This window comes from Hippoglossus hippoglossus, chromosome 10 (genome assembly GCF_009819705.1).
Source record: "Hippoglossus hippoglossus isolate fHipHip1 chromosome 10, fHipHip1.pri, whole genome shotgun sequence".
Classification (NCBI taxonomy): Eukaryota; Metazoa; Chordata; class Actinopteri; order Pleuronectiformes; family Pleuronectidae; genus Hippoglossus; species Hippoglossus hippoglossus.
This window is the reverse complement of record NC_047160.1, coordinates 589,757-602,593: the sequence shown is the minus strand read 5'-3', so window position 1 is coordinate 602,593 and position 12,837 is coordinate 589,757. Positions and strand designations below refer to the sequence as shown.

The 12,837-nt window shown below is 40.5% G+C and overlaps 1 protein-coding gene and 1 long non-coding RNA gene across 3 annotated transcripts in view; both read right to left on the bottom strand.

Annotated features, from left to right (window-relative positions):
- rnf103 (ring finger protein 103) overlaps positions 1 to 3,788 on the bottom strand; it is a 33,982-nt gene extending 30,194 nt beyond the window's left edge. The window contains exon 1 of one of the 2 annotated variants that reach the window (XM_034598763.1): positions 3,188 to 3,788. In XM_034598763.1, coding sequence (XP_034454654.1) covers positions 3,188 to 3,413 — 226 coding nt within the window. In that variant the 5' untranslated portion in view covers positions 3,414 to 3,788. The remainder of the gene's footprint in view (positions 1 to 3,187) is intronic. The other variant, XM_034598762.1, reaches the window with a different exon arrangement.
- Positions 3,789 to 10,748: 6,960 nt separating this feature from the next.
- Positions 10,749 to 11,597, bottom strand: LOC117769716. The gene is made up of 2 exons (XR_004615280.1): positions 11,227 to 11,597; positions 10,749 to 11,161 (listed from the first exon to the last, which is right to left on the bottom strand). It is a non-coding gene; the product is annotated as an uncharacterized LOC117769716 (long non-coding RNA).
- Positions 11,598 to 12,837: the final 1,240 nt, after the last annotated feature.

Here is a 12,837-nt window from a genome sequence, read left to right as displayed (position 1 = left end):
AATGTAATAACTTGCAAGTTATTCACCTAGAATTAGTAAATGGATTAACTTTAGCAGTCACAACATTCACAGGTAAGTGTTTACCAATTTGACATGAAGTGTCCTCAATCGTAAACAGCTGGAACGGTACAACTTGAAGTTCACCAGGATAAATTGTGACTTCTATAACAAATGTTTACTGCTGTTAACAGTTAGTATAAATATAGATATACATAAGTATATATTAGATATACAAACTCTTAAATGTTTACTTAACCTCTGATATTCACGATTCAACTGTACTGAGTATGTTTTTCATTGACTACGGATGACTTTCCTGGTTTTTGCACATTTACCCTTTTCCTTATTAATCAAACAAGACACACAAAGTATTAACTCGTATCTTAACTATCAATGATTGATTTGATTAAGACCAAAATATAAAAGGCCTGTGATTGTCAAATTCCAACAACACGTTCACCAAAGTGTTCTTGTATAATTACAATACCGTGCATGTTGCTACTGTGACCTTTTACCAGATGTGCGCCTTAGAATCATGAGTAGTAAAATAGTTTCATAGATAACTTTATTGCACATTAAACTACATTCATTTATAATCCAACAAAAAATTAAATACAGTTGTGGGTCAAGGTAAACATGATCTTCACTGTAGGAAGATTAATCTCTAGTGCTTAATATTTAGTGAGTGTAATTTACAGTAGAAATGTTAGAATTGAGTAAGCACAATAGTAAAGTAGTATTTCATATAAATCTTACAGCACTTGATACAGTCGTCTGTTTACTGTAAGAGTAAAGTCCAAGGAACACAACATGCTCGTACATTTGAAATGTTTAACAGTCTGTAGTTGGACTGTAATGATGGTGATGGAGGAAAGATGCAAACAGTCCAGGAGCCATTATTAATCACAGTTCATGTAGCAGCTCACATCTGTTCTGACGTCTCTTTGTGTTCTGCAGATTAAAACAGTGTGTTTTAATGTGTTAGAAAATGTGTTACACATTATTCAACTTTAGTTAACACACTAACTTCAGCTACAATTCTGAAATATGTGGACATGTGACCACTGGCTTTTCACATTATTAAACATGTTAAACATGAACTTTACCTCAGATGATGAAGCTAACTGTGTTAGCAGCTAGTTCTCAGCGCAGTCGGGCGTTCGGTGTGGTCTGTAGCCGGTGTAGGTGGGTGTGTTTACACTACTCGAGTTGGAGGTCAGCTCCTCCCTTTTATCCACATTTGGTAACATCCGCCTCAGCCGGGCTCCAAATAGCCAAGCTGATCAAATTCGAAACTCTCGGCTTCAAAACGGGAGTTCACAAACCAATGGGTGACGTAACGCGAGGTTGCCACTTGGCACAAACACACCAAGGCGGCCATTCGTGGCGCTATTTGGAAGTACTCGCTGAGCTGGTCTTGCAAGATTTTGCTGATCTTGTCTCGCAAGATCTAGCATAAAGGCAAAACCCTTTGCAGTGCGTACACGCGAACATGAACGCGGCTCCCGGCTTGAAGGATAAATGTGGACATTTAGGCAAAAAAAAAAAAAAGGTTTAAATGACATTTCTGGGCTTATGGACACTTGGATGACACCACACGAGCGTTTGAAGGAGTCCACAGTTATTTGTATTACAGTTAATTGGATTGGATTTTGCTGCAACGCTGTTTACCCCAGAAACTCCTAAAGTCAAAGCTTCACCCGCCCTCCATCGGCATAGTGGTGAGTAGGTAATGAGTGAATTTTCACTGATATCTTCCTACGAGGTGCATTCACGGACCCTCGGACACACCATCATGTAGCTAAGTCCACTAGCTTTAGACACTAGCGGTAGACTTTTAGGCTTTAGACTTGGTGTAAATGACCTTGTTTCGAGTTGAATATAATTGTCGGGGCTTGCAGACACTTGGATGGCACCGCACGAGCAGTATGGAGGTATGTTGTGTTTTTTCTGTGTTGTATTATGTCTGTATTCTCAGTCGCCATTTGGAAAAAGGAAAAATAGATGTTTCATTGCGGTGCTAAAATGAGCAGTGAAAACTTGGGGTGCACATACATTATGTGCTGGTGCACCTAAATGAAATAGTTAGGCGCATCGATGCAATCAATGTAAAAAGGCGGAATCAGAAATTGCACTTGAATTGGCCCACTGCCTAGGACCTGCCACTTATTATATTATTAAGTTTGAAGAAGGTGGCCGTAGTTACTTCAATTGTATTGGATTTGGCTGCAACGCTGTTAACCCCTAAAACTCTAAAAGTGTTTTGTGGACTCAAACACCCCTCCATTGGCATAGTGGTGAGTAGATAATGAGTGAATTTAGAGGTGCCCAACAACAGCTGAATGAAAATCGGAGATGCAACTTTTGTAAATTATGCTCCAAAGTTGTGGAACAGAGTGCCGCTAGATATCAGAGAAGCTACTTCAGTGTTCCGATATGTTGTAAACAGTACCTCTAATGTGAATGTGCTCCAGAAAAGCTGTATTTTCTTATGAATTGATAAATATTGTATGAGCACTTTGCGAGATTGTGGTTGTTACACCAGGTGATAAAAAGACATTGTGGGTATTTTGAACTTGCTCAGGCCTCAGGACCTTGAGACTTTCTGTTTATTATCACATAAGACACTTTCTCAAATGTTTCAGCTTATTACCTCTCGACCAAAGTGGTTTCAACACATCACAGGTGGCACAAATCAGTAAGTTTGACCTCAGCTATTTTATCTGAACATATTAAAGCTGTTTTAAGAAATGAACTCCAGAGGATGTCCGCATAATTGGGTCCCGACTTTCTCAGGAGTTTGTCTTTCACACAAGAGCAATGCAGCAGAGGATTCTCCGCTCAGACACTTTCACAACAACACAAAATCAGCTGTGCATTCAGGTGAAGGGTGGCAGAGGCAGGACATAACATACGAACGCTGCTGCGGACACGTTTTTTGTTTGAATCACATTTCCACCAGCGTCTGCCCTTAAACAGCTTTATTGACATCTTTGTTCGGTGTCTTGTACATGTGTGGCACCGCTATTTCATCCTGAGATATTTCTATTATTTTTGTTTTATTTTTAATTTTTGCATTCGTCTCATGTTAGAGACGTCACAACGTTTGCGAGGTGCTTATATCATGGATTGACTGATGTGAATCTAGGTACGAGTGTAGGAGGTGTTTGGCGGCCCTGACCAATACCTGACTTCTCCACCAGCTCGCTGACGTCCACCTTCTCAACCAGTCCGGAGTAGCCCAGCCCCCGACACTCCAAAATGGTCTTCAGCCGCTCATAACTGAGAGTCACTGGATCGACCAGCTGAGTTGCGAACGTGCCAGTTTCATACCAGACCACCGCCTCAAAGATCCTGGCCAGCATGAAGAGCACAATGAAGTAGAGCAGCAAAAAGAACAGTTTGAGCCACATGTTCCAGATGGTCTCAAGATGAACTGAGCTGCACTAAGTTGTAAAAAGACAAGTGGTCAGTCTGGCTTTGTAAACGTCTCTGAGCGGCTTACGCAGTCATGGTGCTGGGGACGTTCCCTAACCGTCTACCTCTGCTTTAGGCTCATCTATCCTGCTGACGGTCACGGCTAGCCACTTAGCTTAGCATTACAGGTAGGTCTGCGGTAAATCAGCTCCAGCAAACAGGCCTCGTGCAGGTTGAGTATATCTACATGCGCTGCTATTTCCTACAAAGGTGAGCAGCGGATCTCCCCGTTTCCCTGTTAAAATAAGAGGAATGGTGACGTGAAGTGCTCCGATCAGCTGCTGTACACAGAGGCGCTGACGTCACATCCGGCTCCACCTCACACATGTAAACATGGGCTCCGGTAGAAAAGTTAGAAAATCTAATTTCCTAAGCACATTGACGTTGATGAAAAACGTTATGAGGTGAATAAAGGATGAGAAGTAGAATTCGTAAGAAAAAGAGAACCGATCCGACTCATTTACACCATGATTTACTCTTTTTTTAAACCAACTTTATTTACAACAGAAGAAAAGTACACATACAAGTATTCAAATTCCAAACTAACTGCTGTTTACCTTCAATGTGAGAAAGGTTTCCTGCACAAAATACAGAGACACCTATCCAAAAGAGGCTACATTTTAGCCATCATGTGAAGTAACAACATAGTAAAAATAATAAATAAAAGATACAGGCTGTAAATATTACATGGTAACATGAAAGGAATGTACAAGCAGAAAAATGTATCCATTTAAATGATAATTAAATATAAAGCTATTTTATGCATTCCACAATTTGGAGGATCGAAATGTTGAAATAACATTTATATATGTGTATTATGTTCTGATCATAATACTGTGAACTAAACATTCAATATGCTTGTTCTTAAACATGACTACTGACTGGACAGATGTGACACAGATGAAATCAGGAGCTCAGACAGTCAAGTGAGGATTTCCATAAGTTTTGTATTGTGTATGGTGGAGTATTAGAGTTGTAATTTAAGTCATAATATTACAAAAACAATTCATAATTTGACGCAACGTGTCATGTTAGAGGAGGAATATCAGATGATCAGCCTGATATTTGAAAGGGGATAAGGAGTTTCCCTGACAGATTTCCTCATGGAGATTGTTCCAAAGATTGGGAGCCCTGGCAAAAAATGTCGGGTCCCCTTTTGTTCTTAGCCGGGACTGTAAAATGGTAAATAGGGACTTTATTGAGGACCTCAGGTTACAACTGAGCACATATGTGTCAAAAGATCCAAATGTTCTTTGGTGCAAGTCCACAATGAGCCTTAAAGCTCAGCAATAAAATCTTAAAATCAATTTTAAAATTTACCGGAAGTCAATGAAGACAGAATCCTGTTGAGTCCAGCAGAGTGATGGGGGATGGTGACAAAAAAAATTGCAGGGCTGACAAATTGGCTGAGAATGGAAGGCAGCGCTGAGCAGGGATGGGCAGTATTTATAATACATATATTAAAAATATGAATTTGAAATAAAAAATAGTATTTTTAAATTTGTATTTGAAGAGATTTGATAAAATTCATGATATTTTGTATCAAAATACTTGAGTGTTTTGGATTTTTGTAGTTTAAAGATACTATAAAATACTTTTTGTGAGACATGTATATGATGACGTCTTAAAAATGAAAATCTGATTGGTGTCTACTCAGTAATTTGCCCAGGCTTGGTGAGATCAGAACATTGAGGTTCAGGAAATTGACGATCCAGCACAAAGCGAGACTCAAAGAAGAAGCACAGGGCGATTTTGAGCATAAATTGCTACAATTCTTAACAGTTCCTGTTGGGTTTTGGAGTTTATTTTAGTATCCTAGGCTAAATCAAATTTATGGAGTGTTCTAGAGTACTGTTAGCAGCTCTCACAGTTAATGCTAGCTTACTACTTTCTGCCCATGTTAAGTTTTCGTCAGTTGTGTACAAGAAAAAAACTAAAAAGGCATTTCATAGTTGTTCCATAACATTACTTTATAATGCCACGAGATGGTTTAACTTAGTAAATGCACATGTTTTGTGCCTTATTGTCATTAACAACGTTGTGCTGCAAAGCCACAAAACAACAGGTTGTTATCTCATCCACAACTGGCTTTTGTTGTTGCTCACAACTTCTAGTCTAAGTGTGTAACTTAGTGAGGGCTGTTTTGTGTTGAGTGATAATTGTTCTGAAATAACTCTTTGCTATTGTGTGGGCAATTGAATTATTGATTAATTAATTACTTAATTGTTATGGATAAAGGGTGCTATCAGTTGTCTGCTTGAATGACTTGTTTGTAATTGTCGGCAGTTGGCTTTTTTTTTGCATTTTTAAAATGGAAAAATATATTAGTTTATTTTGATACATGGCATGGCTGCTCTATTTTCTAGTTTATTGATGGTACACTTACAATAAGGTATCTTTGCCCATCCCTGGCGCTGAGTATATATACAGCTGGAGAAGAATGGTTGATGCTTAACAGGTGTGCAGGGGAAGAAGTGGGTCAGCCATGCCACTATGGATACACACAAGGAGAGGGGAAGAGAGAGAGAGGGAGGCAAAGCCAAGATCCTGACAGCAGCTTCCTCCAAGTCTGTGTGGTTGTTTCTGCAGAATAGAAGTTTCTTTAATATTTTCAAAGTCCTGATACTTACCATAATGGGGTGCTGATGTGCCAAACATGAAGTATTTTGTTACTTGTGAAATCTGTGAATGCCTAACTTAATAAGATGCTCCATATTCCTCATTGTAACGCAGGGGACAGACTGATATTCCCCCTCTAAAATGACATTTAACCTAGAATATGACTTTACTGGTAATATTACAACTGCTTTCTTGAAATATCAGATATTTCCCTTGAAGTGGCCCTAATACTCAAACTTACAGGAGAATGAAACAATTGCTGTTTTTTGGGTCTAGGACAAGTACTCACCACATGGTTTATTAGCCGGCAGGTATTTACCTTTTTATTTAAGCTCTATTTTAATCATTTCAAAAATACAATTTTGATAGATTGAGGATATCACAGCTGTCTCTGAATTTAATTATCCTGAATGTTATGGAAGTTTTCTGGAAGCTGGTGAAAGGAGAACTCAGGCAGCAGCTGATGTCTTATGCAGAATATTTTAATGTAGACTTGATGCATCAAGGAGACCAGAAGGTGGCACAATATACAAACGCTAACAGAGTAACATGAGCAATTGCCACCCCCAAGTCTAACGATGTCTCCCACAGCATCCGCATATATCTTCCTCTACTTGCGTCACCCATTCTAACAGCACATCCATGAATGGCTAGAATTGCTGTCACTCTATGTTAAATGTAGGTGTTCACATCCTATTGGATAGTTAAGTCTAAATATGCATTCCGACATCACATTGTGTCCTTACGTCTTGCCGCAAAAAAAGTTAGAGTTGGTGCCTCTCTGTCTGGGCATCTGAGTTAGATATGAAAGTCCTTGAGCGTAGACACTACAATGCACTGTTGGTTGACACTTTATCTATAACCTAATGCTGCTTGGAGAGAAAAGCGAGTATCCGAGGAATTAGACAGGCACTATTATCTTAATGGCGTACAGATATAATGTTATATACATAATATATAGTGGCATTTACAGTAATGTGAGGTAGTCCAAAATTCCTCAACACTGGCGATACAACAAGCTCCCTCACATTCTGACTAAAGCGATTATTTCTTTGCCTCCAACTTTGAATTCGATTTTTTTTTAAATTTCAGGCACTGTTCTTTCTATCGTACTCACTCACTCACTGTATTATCTTCATATCTATAATATTCATGAGGCGCTTTGCATTGACCATTCATGGTTGAATGTGGGCGTGTAGAGGGCAGACTTTGAGGCAGATTCACGTACGCACCTTTCAATTAGCATACTGCCACGCCTCTATTACTATATATAAGGCATCCGTTTGGTTTATCATGAAGAGAGCAGTGTGCTGAACAGAGAAGTTGAGTTATAAGAGATGGCCCCAAAAGGTAAAACAGAAGAATATCACAACAGCAGCAATTGAAACTAGACTTGCGAGCAAGTACGATGCGTTCCCGAGCCTTGCGACCGCGGGGCCGCATCCCCCTCCATCTCCACCACGAAGAGGCGTTTGCTCGGGACTCGACGGGAAGGATGTCAGAGCGTGCCCCCGCATCCACTGGGTGGCGCCAGAGAATGCTCGCTGATCATGTCTCACGCTTCAGCTGATGTCTTGAGTCGGCTGTGAAAAATGGAGGTTATTCCAATGAAGTTTGAACCAGAGGGATTACTTGCAGTTTCCAGTAGGTGGCGCTGTTGAGCCATTCTGCCTCACCTCACAAATATTGTCCTTATGTTCACATAGTGATTCTCATTGTATATGTCCATTTTGAGGCAGATTGGAGCATCTGCTGTGACATTACAGCCACTTCCTGTTTGTTTGCGTTCCATCGAAATGCACGCCATTGCGGTTCGATGTAAAGGCTTAAGTGTCACAACATGGCGTCACCAGCGTGTCAAGGTTTCCCTCACAAATTTTGATGTGGATCAAATGAAAAATGTAGGCGTAACATGTCAAAGTATAAAACATGGTAAATCCTGTCACAGCTAAAGGGAGCTGTGACTATCATAGTATATTGGCAGATTGAACTCTTCAGGTTTGACAGTAATTGGAGCAAAAACATGGAAGTTACAGCTACTTGAAGGTTCTTGGCGAGACATCAAGACACGCCCCATGATGAAAACTCACAAGTTTGATTCTATGTCATCAGCAACTGCTTTAGGCTCTCCTGACCAAATTTCTCATGAATCCGTGCTCCTGGGGCTTATTCTGAATTTTTAACGGAATTCCCTGAGTTTTTATCAAACCTAGTCCTAAAAACCGATAAAATTATTGTCGGTGACTAGCTCCACTGAGATTGACCATCTTGTCGATAGCTCTGTAAAGTCATTACGATTAACATTGGACTCAGTAGCGCCTCTAAAAAAGAAACGTGTAAAACATAGTAAATAAGCTCCCTGGTATAATTCCAACACACATGAATTAAAACAAGCGTCAAGAAAACTAGAAAGGAAGTGGCTCCAACAACCGTGTTGAAAATCATCTAGTCTGGAAAACTAGTGTTAAAGCATATAAGAAGGCCCTCCACAAAGCAAGAGCTGCCTACTACTCCACATTAATAGAAGAAAATAAAAACAACTCCAGGTTTCTCTTCAGCACTGTAGCCAGGCTGACAGAGAGTCACACCTCCACCGAACCCAGTATTCCTCGATCCCTAAATAGCAATATCTTTATAAACTTCTTTAATGATAAAATTCTAACTATTAGAAATAAAATCAACCATCTTCTGCCCTCAATTGGCACTAATACACCATCAAGAACAGAAATCTCAGAAACTGCTGAGAATCTAACCAATTATTTAGACAGCTTCTCTCTGATCACCCTTGATCAGCTGACCAAAATAATCTCATCTTCTAAACCCACAACTTGTATCTTAGATCCCATCCCTACAAAATTACTTAAAGAAATTTTGCCCCTAATTGCACAATCAATCTCTCATTATCATCAGGATGTGTACCACGGTCCTTTAAACTAGCTGTAATCAAACCCCTTCTCAAAAAACCTACCCTAGACCTGGAGGTTTTAGCCAATTACAGACCGATACCTAACCTCCCCTTCCTGTCTAAAATCCTTGAAAGAATTGTAGCCAATCAGCTGTGTGAGTTTCTCCAGGAAAGTAATGTATATGAAGACTTTCAGTCGGGGTTTAGAGCTAATCACAGCACGGAGACAGCCTTGGCAAAAGTCACTAATGACCTTCTAATAGCTTCAGATCAGGGATTTGTGTCTGTCCTCGTACTGTTAGATCTTAGTGCAGCATTCAACACAATTGACCATCACATTTTATTACAGACACAAGAACAGCATTAAAGGAACCGCCCTAAACTGGTTTAAATCATATTTTTCAGATCGATTCCAACTCAGATAAAACAGAGGTTCTAATACTTGGCCCTAAACACCTTAGAGATACATTATCTAATGATATAGCTGCGCTAGATGACATTGCCCTTGCTTCCAATGAAACAATCAGGAACTTGGGAGTGATCTTCGATCCTGATTTGTCCTTTAATTCTCACTTAAAACAAATTTCTAGGACTGTCTTGAGTAATATCTCAAAAATCAGACATGTCCTTTCTCAAAAGAATGCAGAAAAACTAGTCCACGCCTTTGTTACATACAGACTTGATTATTGTAATTCCTTATTATCAGGCTCCAGCAGTAAGTCGTTAAAGACTCTGCAGCTTGTCCAAAATGCTGCAGCACGTGTCCTGACAAAAACCAAGAAAAGAGACCACATTTCTCCAGTATTAGCTTCGCTACACTGGCTTCCAGTTAAATCTAGAATAGAATTTAAAATTCTCCTCCTCACCTTCAAGGCCCTTAATAATATGGCACCATTATACCTTAAAGAGCTGTTAGTACCTTATCAACCCACTAGAGCACTGCGCTCCCAGAATTCAGGCTTACTCCTCGTCCCTAAAGTCTCTAAAAGTAGAGTAGGAGCCAGAGCTTTCAGCTATCAAGCTCCTCTCCTGTGGAATCATCTCCCACTTTCAGTTCGGGAGGCAGACACCATCTGTACATTTAAGAGTAGGCTTAAAACCTTCCTGTACAATAAAGCTTATAGTTAGAGCCGGACCAGGCTGCTCTTAGTTATGCTGCTATAGGTCTAGAAGGTCGGGGGACACATGAGACACTGAGCTTCTCTTCCCAGCTTCTCCTTCCTCTTCTCCCTCCTTATCACATCAAAGAAATTAATATCTCATCAATACATGTTACTGACTTGACTTCTTCCCCGGAGTCCTTTTGCCTTATTGTCCGCAGATCCAGGGCCGCGGCTGCGGCCACATCGTGGATTATGATGGTGGATCATGTATCAGAGATCGTGATTGTAATGGCGGATTCTGTATCGTGTTGGCATCTGATACTGGTGGTGGACCACGATTGAGGTGGCAGCTGATGATGGATCCTAATGGCGGCAGTGGACAATGACTGTGGACTATAGTGGCATCCGATCTTGATGGTGGATCATGATGGTGGTGGCTGCTGACCATGGACTATGATTACAACAAGACTGCTTGATATGCAATACAGTCCCTGACAAAAGTCTTGTCACTTATCCATTTTGTAGAAACAACAGCTTATAACCTGACTTTTAATTTATCCATTGGTTTTAGAAATGGCTCATATGAAAGCTAAAACCCTCCCAAATTATGTTTAATATACTAAAATAAATTTGCTTCACTGAAGAAAGATTGATCATTTAATGAACACAGAAAGGTCAGATTTTGGCAAGACAAAAGTTTTGTCGCCTACAGAGAGTAATGTGAAAATTGAACAAATAATTTACTTCAAATACAAAAATATGTTGCATAACATCAGTGAATTAAGTAGTGGTGCTGTGAGATCCATATTTAATATCTTGTATGACTTCCATGAGCTTGAAGGACTGCATCCATGCGGTTCGACAATGATTCATACAATTTATTGATGAAGTCATCAGGAATAGCAAAGAAAGCAGTCTTACATGCCTCCCAGAGTTCATCAAGATTCTTTGGTTTCGTCTTCCATGCTTCCTCTTTCATTCTACCCCAGACATGCTCAATGATGTTCATGTTTGGTGACTGGGCTGGCCAGTCCTGGAGCACCTTGATCTTCTTCGCCTTGAGGAACTTTGATGTAGAGATGGAAGTATGCGATAGAGCACCATCCTGCTGCAAAATTTGACCCCTTGTATGGTTGGGAATGTAAGAGGTAGCTAATACTTCTTGATATTTTAGGCTATTGATATTGCCTTCCACCCTGCAAATCTCTCGCACACCCCCATACTGGATGTAACCCCAGACCATGATTTTTCCGCCACCAAACTTAACTGTTTTCTGGGTGAATCTCGGATCCATGCGGGCTCCAGTAGGTCTCCTGCAATATTTGCGGCGGCTGTGATGTAATTCAACCGAAGATTCATCTGAGAAATCCACCTTCTGCCACTTTTCCAGCGTCCATCCTTTTAGCAGGCTATGGGCCTTGGCAAATGCCACACGTTTTTTTAATTGCCTTTTGTTTAGTGCTGGTTTCTGGGCACTGATTCGACCATGGAGGCCATTTCGAGACAGAATTCGACAAACTGTCCTGGTTGACACGGGGCCTTGAGGTGACCAGGCCTGGTGGAGCTCTGCTGCAGTGGAAAAGGGGCTGGCCTTGGATTTTCGAGCCAACAAACGGTCCTCCCGAGCAGTTGTCTTGCGGGGTCTGCCGGACCTGGGCTTGTCAAAAACATCTCCAGTCTCTTCAAATCTTTTTCTTATTCTTTGTACTTGACGCTGAGACACATTGAAGGTGTCAGCCACCTCAGCAGTGGATCTGGTCTTCAGCCTCTTGATAATCAACGCTTTGGTCTCAGGGTGAATCTTAGGCATGTTGTCAGAGGTCAAGTTGCAGTTGATGTGAAGGTCTGGTGTGCTGGGGTTCTTTTTATACACACCCACTAATTGATTGATCAATTATTGATCATAGGTGAGGCTGTAATCTAGGATTGGGTGCATCATATGACAAGGCGACAAGACTTTTGTCTTTGCAAAAACTGACTCAGTGGGCTTTACCAAGCTGTGAACGTTAGAATGCTTTTCAGCAGTTTCGTTTGGCACCAAAACATTATTTCAAAAGCTGTTGGGATTGAAATTAGCCATTTCTTGTAAAAAAAAATTGATTACAAATATATTTGAGGGGCACTTAAGGTCAACTTGTACCCAAGCGACAAGACTTTTGTCAGGGACTGTATGTCTACTCAGATACTCGACCATTACTGACAATAATCCATCAATTCATTGACCTTCAGTTATGCTACAAAGTGTTTATTCTAATCAATGCTGCAAATACCCTTATCTTTCTGATGTTCTCCATTACACATGACATCTATTGCACTTCTGTCCGTCCTGGGAGAGGGATCCCTCACATGTGGCTCTCTCTGAGGTTTCTACCTTCTTTTTACCCTGTTAAAAGGTTTTTGTTGTAGTTTTTCCTTACTCTTGTTGAGGGTTAAGGGCAGAGGATGTCACACCATGTTAAAGCCCTATGAGACAAATTGTGATTTGTGAATATGGGCTATACAAATACAATTTGATTGATTGATTGATTAAAAGTAAAACATGACATTTCCTGTTACAGCTAGGGGGCGCTATGACTATTATTGAGTATTACCATATGGACCTGTTCAGGGAGGGACCTTTGTTGTATATATGTGGTTTGAGGCAGATTGAACAATATACATGGAAATTATAAGCACTTATTGTTTTCTGGCAAATCATCGAAATTCACTGCCACGCCACGGCCACTCCCCCTG